The sequence below is a fragment of the Cryptotermes secundus genome, unplaced genomic scaffold (genome assembly GCF_002891405.2).
Source record: "Cryptotermes secundus unplaced genomic scaffold, Csec_1.0 scaffold1411, whole genome shotgun sequence".
Taxonomy (NCBI): Eukaryota; Metazoa; Arthropoda; class Insecta; order Blattodea; family Kalotermitidae; genus Cryptotermes; species Cryptotermes secundus.
The window spans coordinates 328,224-350,927 of record NW_019735481.1 but is presented as its reverse complement, the minus strand read 5'-3'; the positions used below and the strand labels follow the sequence as shown (position 1 = coordinate 350,927).

The 22,704-nt window shown below is 37.0% G+C and overlaps 2 protein-coding genes across 5 annotated transcripts in view; one reads left to right on the top strand and one right to left on the bottom strand.

Moving 5' to 3' along the window:
• Positions 1-16,279, top strand: part of LOC111869454 (esterase FE4) — a 32,568-nt gene extending 16,289 nt beyond the window's left edge. For both annotated transcript variants that reach the window (XM_023860998.2, XM_023860997.2), the window contains 7 exons: positions 1,981-2,166; positions 7,027-7,217; positions 8,578-8,740; positions 13,056-13,234; positions 14,570-14,717; positions 15,419-15,551; positions 15,797-16,279. In XM_023860998.2, coding sequence (XP_023716766.1) covers positions 1,981-2,166; positions 7,027-7,217; positions 8,578-8,740; positions 13,056-13,234; positions 14,570-14,717; positions 15,419-15,551; positions 15,797-16,001 — 1,205 coding nt within the window. In that variant the 3' untranslated portion in view covers positions 16,002-16,279. The remainder of the gene's footprint in view (positions 1-1,980; positions 2,167-7,026; positions 7,218-8,577; positions 8,741-13,055; positions 13,235-14,569; positions 14,718-15,418; positions 15,552-15,796) is intronic.
• A 4,760-nt stretch (positions 16,280-21,039) lies between these two features.
• The window catches only part of LOC111869461 (centrosomal protein of 131 kDa), a 35,206-nt gene continuing 33,541 nt past the window's right edge, over positions 21,040-22,704 (bottom strand). For all 3 annotated transcript variants that reach the window (XM_023861002.2, XM_033753442.1, XM_033753443.1), the window contains one exon: positions 21,040-21,734. In XM_023861002.2, the coding sequence (XP_023716770.1) occupies positions 21,602-21,734 (133 nt within the window). In that variant the 3' untranslated portion in view covers positions 21,040-21,601. The remainder of the gene's footprint in view (positions 21,735-22,704) is intronic.

Sequence of the window (22,704 nt, the reverse complement as noted above, 5' to 3'; positions counted from 1 at the left end):
CAGCCCCGGAAGCTCATGCTAATGCAGACCCCCAAGGCTGTTGTTGCCCAGCAGGACCACGAGGAGGTTTTCCAAAGCTGTGTATCAACGCATCCCTGGTCTATGACACGTCCCCACCAAAGACACAGCCACCCTGCCAAATTTGGAAGCATGAATCTTATATATATAAGATATATGTCATATGGTATAATTTTTGGTGGGAATTCCTCACATAGTAGCAGTGTATTTAAACTACAAAAGAGGGTTATAAGAATTATTAGGAATTCTGGAAATAGGGACTCCTGCAGGGACCTGTTCAGAAAACTAGAAATATTGCCGTTCTATTGTCAGTATATTTTTTCATTATTAAAATTTGTAATTGATAATGCTTCTCTATTCAAAACAAACTCTGAGATTTATGATCTTAATACTAGAAATAAAAATAATTTTCACCTTTCACTACCAAGGTTGGCAATCTATAAAAATGGTGTTTATTATATGGGTATTAAAGCATTTAATCATCTACCTCCCTACATAAAGGAATTATCAGAGGATAGGCTCCAATTTAAAAATGTCCTAAAAATTATCTTTTATTGAATTCCTTTTATTCATTGAAGGAGTTCTTTGATGGTGAAATTTAGTGTCAAGGATGACATTGACGCTTTCACCCTATGGGTACGTAAAGGTTTTCAATCATATATATATATTTTACAATTAAAGTATATTTGAATTGTTTCTGCTTATTAGTATGTTTTGTGATTAGCAGATGGTGTTAGGGACCTATAATGGACTGCTAGTATTTGTTTGGTAGCAAGTATTTCTTGCCTTAATAGGTTCTACATTTGGTTTACAGATGGATCTATGGAATTGGTATTTTACCTGATATATAGAATGAATTAGATGAATATAATTTTATGTTTTGATGAAATATTACTATAAACTTTATATTATATAATGAATTTTTATAACTTTGACTCATGCTTTAGCATACAGCTTGTTTATATTGTATCTGGTTTACTGTTATCAATTGTTGTATTGGATTATTGTCTTTGTCAATTTTATTAATGAAGTGAACCAGAATTAGAATTTTGATATTTATTGTATCCGATGTAAATTTGTTTATGTATGTCCGCTTTGTTTTATAATTGTTTGCATGTTTGTTTTGTTTTTTGTTTTTGACATGTTTCAATTAATTATTGTAACTTAAATTTTGATCTTGTGACTCATTCGATATCCTATGGCTTGTATTATGCCTGTAACAGGATCAATTAGAAAGTGAAATAAATGGAATGGAATGAATATATATTCAGATTCTACCTCACAGGCTAACTTGTTAGTACTGTTTAGGAAAATAAGCTCTGTCTATTTGGAGATTTTTAACATCACTATGAATACATTCAATACAAAATGTATAGATTTTTAATATTAAAGCGGTGGTTCATAAAATTATTGTTGAAATTGAGCAGTGATTATTAGGTATAGCCACCTGATATTTTCTTTACTATTAAAAACGTTTGAATTGAGATTTCTTCCCAGTCTTCAGACAAATCTTCTTTGTCTCTTCTGTGCATTCACTGATCGCCACAGAACATATTTCTAAATTATAAATACTCCATCAAGAAATTTTGGTATGATAATCACTACAAGAGAAGTTTAAGATATAGTGTTCTGACATCTTAAATTTTTCAGGACAGTCATGCATTTATATTGAATATCCTGGTCTTTAAATTTCTCTTGGCCTTTGGAATATCTGTTTAGTGTGTTACTGATAATGAACATGTGAAGTTACATCATTGAGACAACCGCCATTATGTCATGGTTTCTAATTAATAATTGGATATTCTGATGAGTTTTTGTGTTGTGGCTCTGATGTGTAATTTTGGCTATAAGAATTCAGTCTCCCCATGTGTTGAACTCTTTATTATCCTCCATCCTCTGCCAATGCAGTAGGGTCATGTTTCTTCTTATAATTTCATTTCATATGAATGTTTGTATTTACAGGATTCTTAAGTACAGGTGATCGTGTACTTCCTGGGAACTATGGAATGAAGGACCAAGTAGCAACACTACAGTGGGTGAAACAGAATATTGCAGCATTTGGTGGTAATCCTGACAGTGTCACTATTGCAGGCTACAGTGCTGGCTCTATTAGTGTGATGTTGCACATGGTGTCGCCCATGTCACGAGGTTGGTAAAAGTAACATTTTACATTATATGTTGTTGTTGTCATCACTGTTGCAGTTGCCATTGTCACTGCTGCTGCTGTTGCTACTACTACTACTACTACATGTTTTCTTTTGTATTTATTATATATTTTAATTGTGCTTGTTTTTATTAAGCCAGTGCTGATTTTAGAGACTTTAATGAATGAATTAAGCTGAAATTAATTGAACAGTAATGACTCTTTTGGCTGTGATTATTTAGTGAATGAAGTGATTGAATATGATCACAAAGAATTAAAAGAGTGTAAATTTTATTCAGTAGGAAAGCAAGCTGATATAAATACTTGTTTCTTATGTCAATTTTTTAGAATTCTCTGTTATGAAACAATAAAAGCTTTTAATTGTTTTTAATTAGCAGAACTTCAAACTTTGCATCATGCACAATAATTCTTAGTCTTTACATAGGCCTTTGTATTACAAATTTCTTTCTTCCAGGATTTCTAATGGCTTCCAGTCCATTCTGCTTTAGCATAGCATAGTTTCTTATTATTTAAATGTTAACAATTAATATTTAGCATTAAGTAATATTTTTATCTGGTCTTATATATAATTTATCTTGCTGTGGAAAACTGTGTTATTCAACCATGTTAAGATTATCTGATTATTTGAATTGGAGTCATTGGAAAATATACTTCCTTTAATACCATATTTCTAACTTTGTTGATAGCCTATATGGCAGTAAGAGAAGTGGACAGTTTTAGACCCTCAGCTACAGACAGTGACAGTAATTGACTAAAAATTTTCCCTTCATGGTGAATGAAATGTAGCAATCTGTAACACTGTAACTGCATCACTGCCATGCACCCATTTAAATTTAATTAGGTTTATTAATTAGAAAGTTAATTGTTTCACAGTGGGATGTTATGAACAAGTCAGTGAGACATAGGCCTATTCTTTCATGTAAGAACTAGCTCATTCTCAAACTTGGAATAGAACAAGAAAGAACCCCTGTGGATATTTTTGAGAATTTAACTCGAAAGTGTAACTGTGACAGTCTTTTGAGAATTCAATGCTTGACAGCTTCTGCAGATCATAATTCTTAAGGAGGATAGCCAGAGACTGAAGCCAAGTGAACAATCCATCAAAGACCTGTCGAAAGTTACGTTATGTCTTTAAGGGCTAAAATCCAAAGTCACAGTGAGCTGATTGGAAATCAGAGAAATAAAGTGAACTCCCTAATTTCAAAAACTTCCAGTCACTAGAATTTAAGGGTGTGACAGAGCCGAGAAGCTGAAGGACCAAGGACCTCATGGTTTGGAGGGAAGTGAGTCATTGAAGTCAGTCACACAGCGGATCTTGTAGAATTCAGAAGCAAAACTTGTATCGGTCAGTTGAAATTTCATTGTCCTACTAATAAGAATTATTTATTTATTTATTTATTTCATCTCTATAGATCATTGTTACATGATATAGGACAAGTTAGTCACTGTACATTGGCTGATTACAATAAGAGAATAAAGTTACAATACTTAACAATTGTTTACAGTAGATTACAATAGTTAAGATTTCATATAGTGTGAGGTGGAATCCATATTAGGTCCTCTNGGAGCCGAAGTTAGCCGAGTCCCAGCGTCCTGGTAGCTATGCAACGCGAGTCAACAGCGGTGACGTAAGACGGCGTGAGGTAACAGCGTTGCTAGGCTATACGCAGACACTGTTACGTGGCACGCAACGACACTGTTGACGCGGGCAACAGGTAACAGCGAACGGAATATAAGCCGGCTGAGCAGCAAGCGAGAGCTAGTGTGTGATCAACAGTTCTCAAGGCAGCAGCCTATGAGTTGAGTTGAAATATAGCCATCGACGGAGACAGTAAAAGTGTGATAATCAGTGACAGTTGTGATAACAGAGAATTAATTGGGAGTGTGTAACACAGTGACACTTGTATAGCTCCCGTACTGTGAAACGTGTAGTCTACTGACAATAGCGTGATTTGAATTGCGAATAGGGTTATAAATTGGTGAAACCCCGCAATATTGTTATAATTAATTGTAGCCGTGATTTGTAGGTTGTTAAATAAACCAATTAATGATCTCTACGGCGTATTCAGTAACCCAACTCGTTACATTGGTGTCAGAAGTGGGATCAGTGCTTAAACGCGTTACAATACGTAGAATGTTCAAGCGTTAGCTGGCCCTCTAGGGGCAGTTCTTTCCACCGCAATTTCACTCCTCTGTAGTGGGCCAAGTCTTACGGTTGTTTAGCTGGTCGGTCTGGACGGTGAGACAGTGCTGCGCGCGCCGGTAGGATCGGCTAGCTCGGCCAGTTGCTGGGATTGCGGAAGATGCGTTTGCTGGAGACTTGCTGCTGCTGCTGCTTCAGTTGCCTGGTCGCTGAAGGTCTGTGGCAACTAGAGCTGAAGTGAGGAGCTGATGTCTCGGATGATCAATCGCAGTGTAGAGTTGATGGCTAAACGTGCTGAGCCGGATGTGTTCACTGCACTTGCAAGTTTTGGGCTCCGCCTTTTATACCAAGCGAAACTTGCATTTGAGGAGCAGAGCGCTGATTGGCTAGTGAAAATGAGGAGCGGAAATTTGCAGTGTGTGCTTGTATAAATATGAATGAAACGCCCGGCAATGCGATATTCACTAAGGAGTGAGTGTTGTCTAAAAGACCGGTGGAAACAGCATGCTATGTGGTATGTCCCCACAGTCCTGTTGTACCTGTACTGGTGATAATGCTTATGGAGAATTTGATGGAATGAGGATTGGCAGGGGAAACTGAAGTACTTGGGGAAAACCTGCCCCAGCACCACTTTGTCCATCACAAATCCCACTTGACTAGACCACAGCAGTGGGAAGCCAGCGACTAACCTCTTAAGCTATGGCGCAGCCTTTGAGATTATATTGGTGAATTTGGTGATAGCACTGGTATAACGTTTCACTGTAGACTTTACACTGCAGCATCTCATTACATCTGTTCTCCCTTCCTGGTGCAGCTTCTTGGCATCTGCAATCTCTCCAGAGTAGCCCAATCAGGTACACGTCTGACTGTGCTATCTTGGTTGCTGGAAGAAAGAAAAGTTGTAAGTTCTAAAGTAGTAATGCTAGGAGCAAAAGTGCTGTGCTTTGAAGAAACAAAAATTAAAAAATTAAGCAAAGTTATAAGTAAAATTAGTAACTGAGTAAGTTAAAGGGCATAAACGTTTAATAAACAGTTAAACTTTATATGTGCGTGTGTAGCTTTGAGTTTATTTCTTACCTTCCCGCAGTTGAGGCCCGCTAAAGGCCTTGAGAAATAGACCCTCAGCTTTACTGAATATAACAAACTTCACCTCCTTGTATAATAAAAACAACCTGAGATAATTATTATTACAGCAAAAGAGGCAGCTATAATAAAGGCGACCAACTGTGAAGTAGTAAGGTGAAGTATCACAACACACTACAGTCAGTATACATATATGCCTTTGAAAATATTGTAACGTGTCTTGAGTTCGAATCAGATGGCAATGGCCACGTTACATTACAACTCGGCGACTGCCCACATTACAACTGACTGGTAACTGCTGTGCAGTTCCCTTATATATCCGCAGTGGTGCCTGTTGCGTGCCACGTCACAGGAGTTGTTGGCTGCTGCCTGGCAACCGCGATATCCCTTGGTGATGTCACCGCTGTTGACTCGCGTTGCATAGTTACCAGGTTGCGGGAGCTCGGCTAACTCCGCCTCCTCTCGGCTCACTTCGGCTCTGCTCGTGACGTCACTGCGGGGAGAGTGGCAGGGTGATGACTCGCCTATTACGCGAGCGCTTCATTACCGCTACGTGCCGCTGGGGAGGTAGGGGTCAACATGTCACAATATATATATTGATGCACTGATTAAACCTATACTCCAGGAACGTTTACAACTTCTTTGCCAGCATTGTATGAAAGAATTTACCAGTTGTAGTGCAAGTAGTTGTCCATTGTGACTATGTAATTATGTAAAGGATGAGATGGGCAGGATATGATGATGAAATACATACAAAATTTTAATAAGAACAACTGAGGTGAATAGATCAGTTTGGAGTCTTCTGCATAGATGGGAGGAAAATATTAAAGTGGATCTTAAAAAAAAAAAAAAAAGATGTGAAAATGTAGGCTCTACTCCTGTACCCCAGTACAGAGTACCACATTAGTGTAATCTTAATATCAACCATGTTACCCTGGCTAACACTTCAAAAGTGAAAAATGTTACTTTCTAGGTTCATTAGGATAACAGATACTGGAAAAAGAAGCTAACGGATAATGCTTCTCCTGTCACCTCCATCCAGCCATCTCATCACAGGCATGTTAGCTTGTTTATTTTGATGTAACAGATTCAACACAATACCTGTACACATGCATTCTTCTTCTTTGATACTTGGAATTAAGTAGTATGGTAGTAAGGACTGAACTAAGCCCAATTCATGTTCCAAACAAAATGAAGGCCTCAGTTTATTAACACCTGAAACTTACTTCTGTATGCTATATGGTATAAAAATATAAAGAATATATATCTTTACCTCAAGTCTTGAAAGAAAAAGGGCTTAATTCAAATTTCTTCTGACTTGGCCTCTTGGTCTAGACAAAACATATACCCAGAAACATCCATATAGGTACTTGTAGATATATCACCATGCTTAAAATGAAGGCGCAAGTGTCCTAGGCCGGATACTGCACAGAGCAAAGCCAGGACTATGATTTCATTTTATTTCTTATATCTGTTTGCCTAGAGGAAGAAATATCCCTCAGAGTTCTTATAGATATCATAGATGTCTTGGCAGATGTTCTCAAGAATGAGTTGAATGAACATGTAAAATAATTTGCAGTACTATTAGGATTCATTAAAGGAATTTCTCTTTCTGTAGGCCTCTTTCATCGAGGCATAGCCATGAGTGGCTCTGCATTTCGAGGTGCATACTATGAACTAGATGTTCTTTCACTTGCAAAGAGACAAGCTGCTTTATTAAACTGTCCAGTAGACTCCTCACAACAAATTAAGAATTGCCTGATGAAGAAAGAAGCTCAGGAAATTGCAAGTTCATTGAGGGGATTAATTGTAAGTACAATTTCAAAATACTGTCTTGCACACTTGTCAGTATAGTGACTAGGCTACTGGCTGGTAAGCAAAGGTTCAATTCTCAACAGAGGCAGAAATGTTTCACTTCACCTCCATATCCAGATCATCTGTTGGGCCCACCCAGCCTCTTATCCAGTGAGGAAAGGGGCTTATTTCTGAGGGGTAAATTGGAAGGGAGTATGAAACTGACCACTCACCTGTCAGTAGTGTCAGGGTTAAGAATGCAAAGAACTATATCTCCACTTTCCATGTATCTTCATGGCATGATGCTTAATTAAATGTTGGTACAAAATTACAGCAAACTTAAATAAGAGTTACCTGGTATTGTTACACATTCTGACACAGAGTTTGTGGCAGCAGTGTCTTTCATGTTCAGTGGTTTATCTAATAAACTTTCAAATTTTACATTTAGAATAATGTTTGTAATAATTATTGTCCAGTGTGACCAAATTATATAATTGAGTCTCACTGGGCGGTATTGTCAAACCATTCTACATTATTTAATTTGCGTGACGGACCAGAATGAATGAAGTTAAATGTATAAATAATAAGTTTTTGAACTGAAGAGTAACAAAACATGTGTAATGTCATATTTTAGCGTCCTGTTGCACTGATTTATGTTCACGATTTATTCTGACCGTCTTACAGTGCATACATTTATTCACCTTACTCTTCTCTCTTGCACTACATATTTCAGCACAAAAGTGCCATCTTCAGGTGCTTTTTGATGTACGTCAAACTACTTCATTGCATGCCCTGTNAGAATACTCCAATAGAAGAAGATAGGTGTGACTCGCGTATTGAGATACGACATAAGGATGACAAATCCTGAACAGTTTTAATATTTTTAATATTTAAATTTTATCAATATATATGACGAATATATATTTTAGTTATTTTAGAATGAAGACAACAGGGCATGCAATGAAGTAGTTTGACGTACATCAAAAAGCACCTGAAGATGGCACTTTTGTGCTGAAATATGTAGTGTAAGAGAGAAGAGTAAGATGAATAAATGTATGCACTGTAAGACGGTCAGAATAAATCATGAACAAAACGTGTATTTAATTAATTTTTCAGTTTTGTCATGAACCTAATTCGTGATTGTTGTTTGAACACATTTATGGATATTGGTTACATATTATTATATTGTTCTTTAATCACTTAACCTCAGTTTGTTATACTACTGTCCCCCTGATTAATGTTTGTATTCAAAGTCAGAGTACTTGCATGCTATGTCTTTGTTCCCACTCTGTATTCATTACAGTGAAACAAGATCATCTTAGATAGAGGCGTTAATACAATGTGCATGTCCTCAGTACAAGTTTCTTGTCTCCAGGAATGGGGCAATAGTCCAGTAATTGGCCCGGTAATTGAACCAGCTTCAGGGCCTGAAAGATTCCTGGAAGCTCACCCAGCAAAACTGTTCCTCTCTGGCAAATTTGTTGAAGTGCCTTTAATCACCGGAATGACAAAGGATGAGTTTTCATATAGCGCACTGCGTACGTATATAGATGTTATTTGTTACTGAAGAGAAGAGCACTGACCCAGTCAGGCACAGGTCACTCTTTACTGGTTTGGAATGGGGAGAAAGAAGTTTTGATAAAACTGTCAGGCTACATAACATGCCGTTCTTTAACACATTGAAAGCTGTCTTAATGAACTGTAAATAACAATTAATTTCTTTGTATGTTGCCAAGGACAGATGTCTTCTCCTGTGTAACAGCTACTAGATAATTCACTATAAAACAAACTTAAGTGGGCATATGAATATTTTTATATGTTTCTTATTTAAATGGCTCCAATATTTATATAACTTGGTACAGTTAGCATCTGTTTCACTTTTCAAATGCTTCTGACATTCTGGCATCCCTATATTTTGCCTCTGATTATACCCATATATTTCTGCTTCTATTATGTGCAGTGTTGCTATTTTTACTTTCCCATATGTAGGGTTCACATCGAAAAGTACTGTAATGATGTAATAACTAATCTTGAAATTTTGATGGATGTACACATTCTGAGACCAAAGAGTTTTTGGTGTGCCATTTCTCTGTGAACATTCCAGCCCCAAAAATAGGGACCTCTCAGATGGGCTCCTAAATACAAAATGGAGAATTTCTTAAGAATTGCCTTAATAATTTTGATTAAATTTCAGTAATTTGTATAGACATATCCTGACACAAGACTGCAGAAGTGGTATCTTCAGAAAGATAACAGTATAATAACTAAGGGCCTAAATGCAAAATGTTGATTTTGTTGAAACTGGCTTTACCAGTCTGAAGGATTACATTATTGTTTGGTATTAAGCAAAAACAATGATCTGCAAAGCAACAATCAGTTTTCTTTCCAAGATAATGTTGTCATAGTTAGTCATACATGTTAATGTATTTCATTCATTCATTCATTTATTTGCATTCTGTTAATCCATACAAGGTCAAACCAACCTATGGGATATAGAACCTGTCAAGATACAAATATAATATAAACATAAAATAATGATATATACGTACATTCATAAAGACCACAATAAGGACATAAAGTAAAAACACAGTATTGCATAACAGCAGTGTCTTTACACCAATTCTTTATAATTACCATAAAATTTAATTTGGGTTTTTTTTACTAGAGCTTGTGAGTTTTTATCTCTTGTGTAAGGAGTATTAGTTGCTTTAAAGTTGCTTTAAGACACATTACTTACACTAAATCCGTTGGCTTTCGATTTTTAAATGGGAGATTTACATAGCCTTCTCAGCAAGATCATAAAGCCAATTTTTTTTCTCACTTATTATGGATAGGCTTATATCAGAGTACAAATTTTCAAACCAGTCAACTCCCCAGTTGTCTGGACCAAGAAACATCTGGAATGCATGACTAATAAAAACCCATGGATAATGCAAAATGTTCTGTTTTTCATTCTTACTGTACATCATAAATTAATTAACTACCCTTCACATATTAAGTGTGTACAAATGATTTTTATTTTGACCAAAGGTCAACAGAACTTTCTCTATTGTGACTTGTTTGGATTTCTACCTGTGTTCCCTTTAATATTCCTTGTGACTGTAATAACAGCATATTCAACTCCCCACTAACCGATGTGGGCTAGCATATTTTCAGTGCGCTGTAGAGCTGCTAGTTGTGTCTTCATTGTTCTCACCCTCCCAATTCTCCTTCTGCCCTCTTGTTTTCTGGCATCACTGGTAACACATGTATGTCAGTCATATACTGTATCCTAGTTTGTAGATGCCACTTTCAAGCCATTCTAAAAGTGTCCATCATTCATATTTTCAAACTCTTTGAAAACTTTCACCTGATCAGTAACTTTCAACTTTCATACGAGTACATATTCATTGGAGAAAAACCTGAAAGTCATCTATCTCTAGATCTAGAAGAAGTTTCCTCCATGACCAACAAGTGTCATTGGTTTCACAGAAGGTCATGTCTGAGATATGCCACATGTAGCATCTAATTCATCCACGACAAGGGTTTTGAGAAGCTCAGTTGGGTAGTATTATTTCATTGACGCATTCGTATCTTGAGCCATGGGTTTTTTTTATTGCTAGTGGGGTGGGACTAAGTCCCTTGTACTCTGGCCACTTCTGGCCTAGTGTACCAGCCCCAGATGATAGGTGAGGGTGATTGTGGAGCAATTGGTGGAATGAAGATTGGCAGGGGAAACCAAAGTACTTGGAGAAAACATGCTGCCGTGCCACTTTGTCCACCACAAATCCCACTTGACCAGACCCAGGATCGAACTTGGGCTGCTGCTGTGGGAAGCCAGCAACTAACTGCTTGAGCTATGGCATGGCCAATCCATGGGTTGGATTATGGCTGTGAGATTGCTTGGAAAATACTGTACGATGATGAGACCACAGTCCAAAGGGAGTATACTTGGTTGACAACATGCACTCTGTACTTGCAGTGATGCATTCTGGGGCAATATTTTTTCTTTCAGGAAATGTTGAATTTTTGGTAAAAAAAAATTCTTATGGACTCAGTTTTATTCATCCATGTACTTTTCTGGTTGTAATAATAAAGAGTATGGCCATTTAGTTTGGTTCATTTAAATAATAGTGGATTTGAGGCTTTAAAATGATCTTGCTTTGTTTGTGGGTGTGACAGCCATTAAGGCAGGAGAGATAAAGAGACTAAAAGAAAGATGTAAAGTACATCCCAGCATCTGCTATCACATTATTATTGGATTGCAAGACAGACATGTTTAAATGTCTGTATCATATACCAGTTGTAACAATTGCAAGGTTTTCAGTCAGATTGTATTTATTATGTGAATATAAATCTGGTATGAAAGTATTTTCATATATGTTACTCATGTCTGTTGCACCTAGGATAATATTTTAAGAAGACATAATATGACAGTGTTCATGTCCCCCAAATTGCACAGTCAGTTATGTTGTTCAGCCACTGAGATTTAGTGTGCCTCCTCTACCCATCAATAACCAATTTACTTTCTTGATTTTGAGATCTAATTTCCCAGCATATAGAAATAAGATCTTTCTTAGACGACTGAAGCCTAGGTGTGCACTTTTCTCTTTGAAAAGCAAGGGTTCATGTTGAAAGACTTTACAATTTAACTCAGGCTTATAGGCACTGTAAATTTTGTCAGGATTCAGGATTCCTTCTGGCATTAAATTGTGTTAAAAAAAATCAGTTACAGTGGCACTGACATTAAGGATTCAGTCCTGCATAGCACTTTGACAAATACAAGAACACTGCATAAAGCTTTCCAGCTACAGCTTGTCTGCTTGCTTCATTCTTAGCTGATGCTCAGCATTTCAGTACTTATCTCTGCAGAAATGTGGAAAGTTATGAATCCCTTCTCCCATTTCCACAGTTACCATTAGAGCATCTCTCCTTTTCTCTCCCCAACTCTTACACTGGTTGTTTGAAATGAGAATAAATCGAATTCTCACAAGATCTGCCTCTGTGAAAATGTATGAATGTATAGGAAAAATGAAAATATATTTCATGGACACATGGATAAAATGCAAACCAGATAACAGTGGCTACATAATTGGAAGCTGACTTTGTTATAAATATAAACATGTCTATTAATATGGCCTTCAACTTAAAATAAATACATCAAATGTGAGAAATTGTACATGAAGATAGTTCAATTATGTGAAAATCATTCTTGAACTTCAAATATTCATTACTCTGTTATCATTGATAGTGGGTCCCTTGTTTCTGTGATATTTCTGATTGAGAATGCTCTCAGGAATAAACTACTGAAATATTTGATATAGTAATAAAATATCCTGCTTTTATCATTATATATAGTCATATATGAATTCTGTATTTACTCAGCACTCTTTCTAAATATGATTGTCAGTAGTGTCATGCTTGGTTTCGGGCCTAAAAGAAGAAACATAACAGTGCACTGCAGATACGTGAGCTTTGGCTCTTGATAAATTTTCTGGTATGCATTCGTCATTGTTTTCTAGTACATGTAATAGTTTGAAAAAAGCATTACACTTGCAAAAAAATGTATTTCCTTCTTAGTTTTCTTTCATGCAAGTCCTCCATATAGAAGCATGCCTATTTTTTAGACATTCTGGTCCTTAACTTGTTCAGTATTTTCATTTCCTGTCTCAGTTTTAAAGCGTTATTGGAATTCTTCATGTCATCACCATTTAGAGATGTGCTATTTTTATGTCGTACTTATCCCAGAACAACTGAAATGAGACTGACAATGAGATGTGTGTGTCAGAGTATCTACTACATTCTCTGTCATGAAGGCCCGAAGTTCCATGGTACATGACTGAAGTCTGAATTAATACTACTTAATTGTCACAGCTGTCATTCTGAACTCATCATGGGCTGAGGATATGGACAAAAACTTTGATACTGTAGCTCCAATAGTATTCATATATGAAAGGAATACAGAGCGATCTCGTATGATCAGTCGGGAGCTCAGAAAATTCTACTTGAAGGATCAGCCTCTGACCAATGCTTCTCTTTCAAGCCTTGGAGAGGTAAGTACAGCTACTGAATTACTGAAACACATTTTGTGTCCAAATACTAGAGAAATATTTCTCTTGTGGGGAAATTTGGTCAGATAAGAAACTAGAAATTACATAATACAGGGATTAAAGAGTATCATGCTTATTTATCCGCATATTTATTTTTCACTCAGAAGGTTCATACTTTGAATGATATATGTGGTGCCATTATGTGACATTCAAATTTGAAGCTCCATTATTTACTAACCAGTTTACTTATTTTTAACAATTGTTTTTTCTTTCATATTTACTGAGGTATAACAGCCAGAAGTGAATTAATGCTTCAAATTATAAAGAATGTAATGTTCCATGTGAAACAGTTCTCTCTCTTGATATTATTTGGTGTACAAATTACATTTTATTCCTCCGTTGCAAAAACTAATATTTTGTCAGTCATGTTGTTTGATGGATTAAGTAATAGGTGTCCAGCTTTATTATCAATATGTTGGTACATGAGTATTTGTGGGAACATAGCAGTGCTGTAATATTTTCCTGCCATATCCATCATGTGCTAATCTGTATTCTATTTACTCTGTATCTGTTGTATGATGAACACAAAATAAACAGCTGTTGCCAAACAGCCTGGTATAGTGGTAATGCTGTAGACTTCCATTCAGGGGATGCCCAGGTTTAATCTTCCCTTCACAAACTCCATGGAAGTGCTGGGATAGTACTTTAATTACAACATGGCAATCTAAGTTCTTTTCAGTATATCATTCATAGATTATCCTGCCACTAGACATTATATTATGTAGATATGTTCAGTGTCATAAAATAAACTACGAAAAAAGTAGCTGCAAAATTAATTAAACAAGGTCCATCTTCTTCAATAATTACTGGACTTTAATTGAAACGTGTGTGTGTGTGTGGGCACAAAGAGCAAGAAATATCTTATGTGCACACTATGATTGTCTGAAGTCTGATTACAACTGCCCAGATGTCTGATTGAGATTTGGCAGATAATTGGATTGGTGATCAGAAAGATTATTTTCTCAGAACATTCACAAATAACTGCCCTCTGTTATGATGCTAGAATCTTTACATCAGAATCTTGTATTTCAGCTCAGAATACTGATGCCTTCTCTAGCACTTTTAAATACTGGGAATGTCTATAGTGTTAAGTAAATGAGGTGCCAAGAGATTTTATTTATCTGCAGTAACAAGCATAAATATAAACATAAACATATCTCGTAATATTTTTTAAAGAAGATAACAACAGCTGGTAACATATTTAACAGGCAGGTAGACTAAAATAATTTGGGGAATAACAAAACAAATTTTATATTTGTAACGTGTTTTTGCTCCCAGTTAATTTCAGATGCCGCAGTTGGATTTCCTGAAGACAAAGCATCAAAAATTATATCTCATGTGAGCAGAGCACCCCTGTATTACTACAGGTTTTCATACCAAGGCCGTTACAGTACTGTGTACCGTCCACAGACGAATATTCCGTACGGTATGTTTTAAATTGCATTCCCTCAGTTTACCACTAACTTTGTCTTGTGTTAATATAAACATAGCTCTGATATGAGTGGTAGCCATATGTCATTGACTTCAGTACTTTATTGCAAATCTCAAGACACTTCATCAACTACACAGCAAACTGAAACCATCTATCATCTGTGGTAACTCATTTAACAAGTCATGAATCATAACCACTGGTGATAACCTGTGCCTAAAAGCAGAGGTAGCAGGTTTCTCTGAAATTCTAGTATGAGACTGGATAGCGTCAGAATCCAGACCATCATCTAAAAAGTGATAACAGTATTTTCCATGGGCCATGCACAATTTATTCTGGTTGTGAATTTGGCTCTCTGAAATGGATACTTGAGATTTAGATATGTGGATAGTTGCATGAGGTCACACAGGGGAGTTGGTACAAAATTGAGGCATGTAATCTTTATTCAGTACCTTGTCTTCATAACACATGAAGGAAAGAGCCTAGCAAATCTGTTTCTTGTGTAGACTGGGTTCATTTTCTGGATACACAGCAAAAGTAATATACAAGATATGAAGAGTGCATTTAGTCAAATCAAATATATAATCAAAATACATATGTGTGAATTATTTCAGACTGTCCCACTATGATACTTAAAAATATTCTTCCTGCAATTGAAAAATTAGTTCATAAATTATCAAGTTTTGTTCTATTTTCAGGGGTGGTTCACCATGATGACCAAATGTACTTATTCTTTATATCAGCATTATTCCCAGCTTTCAAACCTGAAGATCCAGAGACAAAAATTGTGGAGAGACAAACTAAGATGTGGGCAAATTTCGTACAAACAGGGTAATGATTAAGTTCTTGTTACTGAGTGTTCCTGAGGGCTATGAAAAATTGAACTCAAAGCAGTTTACTTTCCCCAAAAGTGATATATTTAAACTGAAGTACATATGACAGTTCAAAGGTCAAGTACTTCCAAGAGGCGCTGTTTTCTTCAACAAATACTATAATCCATCTTGAAATATTTCCCATTTCCTCATGCTTCAGATTTTTTTAGTGGTGATTCAATTTCTGTGAATGTTCTCTTGCAGAAACCCAACTCCTCAGAAGTCTGACGTGTTGGACAATGTAATATGGCGACAACTGACTCCCCGGAACCTGGCCTATCTGGATATGGGCTCACATTTGGAGATGAGGGAAGGGTTGTATAAAGAACGTATGGCAGTCTGGGAACGCCTTTTTCCACTGGCCACATTCCCTCAATCACCAAACCACAATTCACATCGGAAGAATTGAATAAAACATAACAATCAGGGATACTAATCCCAATTATCTGAAAACTTAATCTTGCTACTAGTCTATTAGTAGTAAAATCACTGGTAAGCGAAATACGCGGATGATGTTATGAACAATCATTTTTCATTTAAACCACCTTTACTTAATGTGTTTTAAAAGGTTCACAGAACATGTTTTTTATGGTTAATTAATGTAGATTTAAGTAAAGCAAATGAAATTCGTTATGTATTGCAGTGTATATATATATATATAATAAAGGATGGCATCAAAGTAAGAAAATTTCTTTTCCTATAAGATTATTATTGATCCATATATATGCAAGACACAGGCAGATTTCTGTTTATTAAAGCCCAATTTCAGAGTATCTGAAAATTTCCCTGAAGTCAGTTGTTATATGCAGGCTCTATAATATTTCTAAAGCGTAATAATTAAATATGTATAAACCTTTACTGATTTAACAGAAATTGGATATGGTTTTTATTTTAATGCATAGTTACCATATGTTTTGGAGAAATAGGACTGCCTACTTTAAGATCCCATGGCTTTTAAATACTGAATGACTCCATTCAAGCCAATTACAGAACTCAGAAGCTCCTACTCACCAATGTATGATGCATGGCATGACCCATATGAAAACTTGTAGGGGACTTAAAATTCGTCAAATTTTCAAGTTTAACATTTCCAGGTATCATTATTTCATAATGCCTTGAATCAAGCTGAGTAAAGCTGAAAACTGTAAGATAAATGACACAAATTCCATCCCAAGTGCAAACAATATATATTATATGTTTTGATCTTGTTCTTTCTACACTACATGTTTCGGCCTCTATCGGCCATCATCAGGTGTATACTCTTAACGTTGCTGCCACACTGACCCCAGTCTAAAATTTAACATTTAAAAACACAATGTCATATTCTTCGTATTATCAACATCTACATCGTTGATATATGTCTGGTATGTAGATTATGTTGCACACGTCAAATTTGATATTCTTGTAGTAGCACTTTAAAAATCTTTAGTTATGATGTTTTTAAAACCTTTTAAATTTTAAAATTCTTAGGGTTACACGCCCTATGTCTAAGTGCTGGAGCGGCTAGTTCTTGTTTTCACACTGTACAGGTGTTATTTAATGTAGTCTTCTTGTGTGGTTGCCGCTGCTTGTCTGTACTACCACACAAGAAGACTACATTAAATAACACCTGTACAGTGTGAAAACAAGAACTAGCCGCTCCAGCACTTAGACATAGGGCGTGTAACCCTAAGAATTTTAAAATTTAAAAGGTTTTAAAAACATCATAACTAAAGATTTTTAAAGTGCTACTACAAGAATATCAAATTTGACGTGTGCAACATAATCTACATACCAGACATATATCAACGATGTAGATGTTGATAATACGAAGAATATGACATTGTGTTTTTAAATGTTAAATTTTAGACTGGGGTCAGTGTGGCAGCAACGTTAAGAGTATACACCCGATGATGGCCGATAGAGGCCGAAACATGTAGTGTAGAAAGAACAAGATCAAAACATATAATATATATTGTTTGCACTTGGGACGGAATTTGTGTCATTTATCGTATAGAGTGCAACAGGATGCTTAAATATAATATTGAAAACTGTAACTATGTAATGTCTCCATCTTGCATCCCACTGATCATTTTGGTGGGGGGGGGGAATGTAGACCCACCACAGTAAAAACAAAGCTTCTCCTTTTCCAAGAAGTGTATTTCTACAATTTAGCCCATTTCATATTATGTTAATTGCACATGAAAGTTCTTACTCTTGAGTCTTAAAATCCAACTGAGGCAAACAACACATCCCATCAGTTGAGAAACATTGGCTTAGAAGAGAACAGCAACTTATGTCTTTCATGGGAAGACCGTGGTAATAATTCCTCTGCACATGTTAGTGCACATACATGGTCTGACAATAAAGTTCATGAACTCATCATGGTATAGGTACTACATACCTCATTGCTGAATATCACTGTGGTTATCTTCAAAGTATTCCCCTTGAGAAGCTATGCAGTGATGCCAGTGCCTAGTCCAGCCTTCAAAACAATTTTTGAACTGGATTTGTGGAATAGCCTTCAGAGCTTGCTGTTATATTACTCCTGATATCATCATCATCAATACGCTTTTTTTTTTTCAATATTTCCTTTATATTCAGGAATAGAAAAGAAGTCATTGGTGGATAGATCCAGTGAATAGGGAGGGTGTTCCAGCACAGTTGTTTACTAGCTAAAAAGTGCCTCACAGACAGTGTTCTTATCTGAGATCTTTTGGGACCATTTTTGCACACACCGTCCTCATGTCAAAATTTTTAGTTAAGATTTTTCCTAACTATTTCTCGATGTTTGCTTGCTCTGTTATTCTCCCGACAGTCAGCTGACGATTTTCACGCACAATTTAACGAACTTTTGCAATTTTTTTCAGTTCTGCTCATTGCTGACTATCCTGATCTCTCTTCATCAGTGACACTTTTCTTTTTAAATTCACTTAGTGGGGGGTAGAGTCCAACTGGGTCCACTCAGCACTGCGGCCACTGATTGGCCTATTGTAGCCTGCCCCGAGTGATTACGATGAAGGAAAATTTGGTGGAATGAAGATTGGCAGGGAACTGAAGTACTCAGAGAAAACCTGCCCAGCGCCACTCTGTCCACAAATTCCACTTGACCAGACCCGGGATTGAACCTGGGCCGCTGCGGTGGGAAGCCAGCGACTAACCACTTGAGCTATGGTGCAGCCTATCAGTGACACTTCCTCTTCCCTTCAGAGAAACGTGTCACCCGCTTGTAAACTGCTGTTTTCTTCACAGCGTTATCCCCATAAACTTGCACTAACACCTCTTTGATTTTGCTTCCACTCTTGCCAAGTTTAAGAGGAAATTTAATGTTTTTCTTCAGTGCTCTAATTTAAGCTCTGACATTCTTGTGATGGCACACCAAACACACTCAGACAATAACAGACAACACTCAGAAAGAGAATGCCATAGATCAACAATACAACTGTGAAACGCTAATATACCAGTGTCATCAAACCATACTGAGGGTTCTGTCCACTGCTGCCAAAGCAAGCACACAGTGGCGAGTTCGCCAACTTTATTGTTGTACCTCGTACATATGTACATGTTGTTGTATCCCGTGGATGGGATAGATTGCAGGTTGGCAGGGCGAGCGGTTCCCTTTGGGAGTCAGTGCGGGGTGTGAGAGTACTGCAACTTGATATTAAATACATTTATTGATACTGTACAAAATCAGAGAGAGAACCCTGTTGGTAAGAAAGCAGTGGTCTGCCTCAGCAATGGGCAGTGGCCGACTCCTGGTATCTGACAGCACCTGCTCCACTTAATGGATAGCTCAGGCAGTGTCGATATCAAAAAGCACCTTTACTTACGCCCCGTGTGGTATATATCTGGTCCAGTTAGGGCGTTACCCTTCTGAAGTAATCTGACTAACGTCATTCATTGCTTCATCACCCTCTTGAGTTTTCGGAGGGTCCACAGCTGTTCTGTTCTTAGTAAGAAACAAGCATCGTTCTCGTGACAGCATCGGTGAAGGACAAAGTTCTAATCTTTTGATCCTTCCTAAAGTTAATCCCTTGATATTTCCTGTTGGTACACTGGATTCCTCATACTGTGTATACACGAGGTACAGTCTATTCCTAATATTACAATATAACATATTATATCAATAAAACAATTCATTTCATTCTATATATCCCCATATAACATATGGGTATTAACATATACCATAGTTTATAGTAAGCATCACCATGCTTTATACAATAATCTATATCAGGTGTCACCATATACAACAATGTGCTTACACATGGATGTGAGCATATCTGTGTGTGAGTGTGCACATGAAGATACCATATTGTCATGTGTTGGGTATATAACGCGACAAATAACTTCACACCTTGAAGAAAGCAGTCTTCTGGGATTTGGCACCGTGTATATGTGGTGTTAACCGACGTTTCGGAGGAATGTATCGCTTCCATATTCAGGGTAGAAGAAAAAATATAAGAAATCTGCAAGCGAAGAGACCGTGAGAACCGGTAAAAGCAGACTCTGCTTGCAGATTTCTTATATTTTTTCTTCTACCCTGAATATGGAAGCGATACATTCCTCCGAAACGTCGGTTAACACCACATATACACGGTGCCAAATCCCAGAAGACTGCTTTCTTCATAGTCACCGCTGTGAAAGCCTCAGATCTTACAACTTCACGCCTTGTTGGATATAGCGAATTTTATTTCACATTCGCTCTTACAATCACACAATTCACAGATTCACAATTACTGCTATCTGCAGTACTACAATTACTAGACTACAACTGACTGCTTGACTGCCTGGCTAACTCGTAACTAACTCGTAACTGTAACTTGAATAGTCTTCGCTGCTCCTTATTTAGCCCCGTTCCGGACACAGAAAACAGCCATGTAATAGGCACCACTGTTGTCTGGCGCCATGTTGCTAGCAATGCTGTCGGGAGTTGTTTATGGCTGCATAGCAACCGCGGCATCCCTTGGTCAGGTCACCACTGGCGGGGTAGGTGAAGGAGTGTTGACTTGCCTATTACCCTAGTAACGACAGCACTCCAATGGTGTTACATCACCGCTGGCAGGACGAGGGTGTCCTGCATAGTGCAACACGTCACAATATTAACAAATCTGGACATGTGCACATACATATGCGTAATGCAAGCCTCAGGGTTGGTATGTTTTTATCCCTCCATTTCTACCTACATATACTGTAAATTGAAATCTTTGTATTAAAATTTATTTTATTGATTAAGTAGAGACAAAATTTACAAACATAGATATAATATTTTATTGCACATACACAGAACATTAACATATATGAATGATTCAGTCCACATTAATCACAGATGTAACATTATGACGACCTAGGCTGTATATACGAGGGCAAATCGAAAAGTCTTTGCCCTTATTTTTTTCAGCCACAATAATATACATACAGTGAAATTAAAATACAGGCAGTGTTCGAAGTACCTTTGACTATTTTTCCACATAGTCACCACCCTGATTCAGGCATTTGTCCCATCACACCACTAGTTTGGAGATGCCGCTGTTGTAGAATTTGATTGGTCAGGAGGCGGTCCTGTTTGTCACATGAGGCCTGGTGTTGTCATGGAGGAGAACCACGTTGTCCACGAGAATCTCCAGGTGTGACTGGAGTCATTTGGATGGGAGATTATGGAGCATGCACCATATAGTTCAGACTTCGCCTCCAGTGATTTCCATGTGTTTGGTCCACTGAAGAAGTTCCTGGTAGGCCAGAGGTTCATTTTCGATGACGACCTGAAAACCGCCCGTGCTCAACTGGCTGAATTCTAAAACAGCGGCATCTCCAAACTAGTGGTGCGATGAGACAAATGCCTGAACTAGGGTGGTGACGATGTGGAAAAATAGTCAAAGGTACTTAGAACACTGCCTGTATTTTGAGTTCTTTGTATGTGTATTATTGTGGCTGAAAAAAAAATAGGGTCAAAGACTTTTTGATTTGCCTTCATATGTTCATTAAATACACTTTAAACAACCCAATTCAACAGAACTGCACTGACATCTACTACTACTTAAGTAAGAAATCTCGCCTCTGTTGCTCAAGAAGTTCTTCTAAGTGGCTGCAGCGATCTAATGCTGATTCATATTGTGACTTAAGATTCTGGACAGTTTCATCTCTTTTAGTCACTACCACCTTCACCCTGAAATTATAATTAATTATAACCTTTTGTGCCAGTTCCAGTAGCCAAGTTTGTCTGTTGCCATAGTGTCTGTTCTACAAAGTTTCACATTCAAATTCTCTTCAACAAATTTATGTTCCGGTATGCCAGTTACCATTTACTATCACTATCATCTTCTTGTTTCCATGAGCAGAGGTCTTAAAAGCATTTTAGATTCCATCAGGAAACAAGTTATCTCACCACTTATATTTGTGAAAAACTTACACTTCAGTGGTACTTACATTTTGGGATAGAAATGAATGACTAATTAATGAAATAAGAATAAGAGGCTGGAATAATCTTCATACTGAGGAGCTTCATAATTTGGAGTCCTCCTGGCCAAATATTATTAGCCTGATCAAATCAAGGAGGATGAGATGGGTGGATCATGTAGCATAAATTGGAGAAGTGGGAAATTTAGAGAGAATTTTAATTTAGAAACCTGAAGGGAAGACACTACTTAGAAAACCTTATTGTTGATAGAGAGTTAATATCAAAATTGATATTAAGGAACTAGTGTATGAGGGTGGGGATTGGATTCATCTAGCTTGTGACAGGAACAGTGGCAGACACTTATGAGCATAGTAACATGCATTCACATTCCAAGAAAGGGGAATTTCTTGACCAGCTGAAGGACTTTTAGCTTCTCAAACAGGGCTCTATTCCATAGAGATTGTTAACACTTTATATTCTAAATGATTTTATTATGTCTCCCTCACTTGCAGAAAACTAGAACTGAAAATGAATTTGATTTGTTTCATCAAGGACAATTGCTGTAGTTGTAAGAAGTTTGGATTTTGTATAAAGTGTATGTGAAATGTTTTAAATATTTGGGTAGCTTGTTAACAGATGATGGAAGGTGTACTAGTGAAATTAAATCCAGGATTGCCATGGCAAAAGCTGCATTTAGCAAGAAGAAGAATCTTTTTACCAGCAAATTGGACTTAAATTT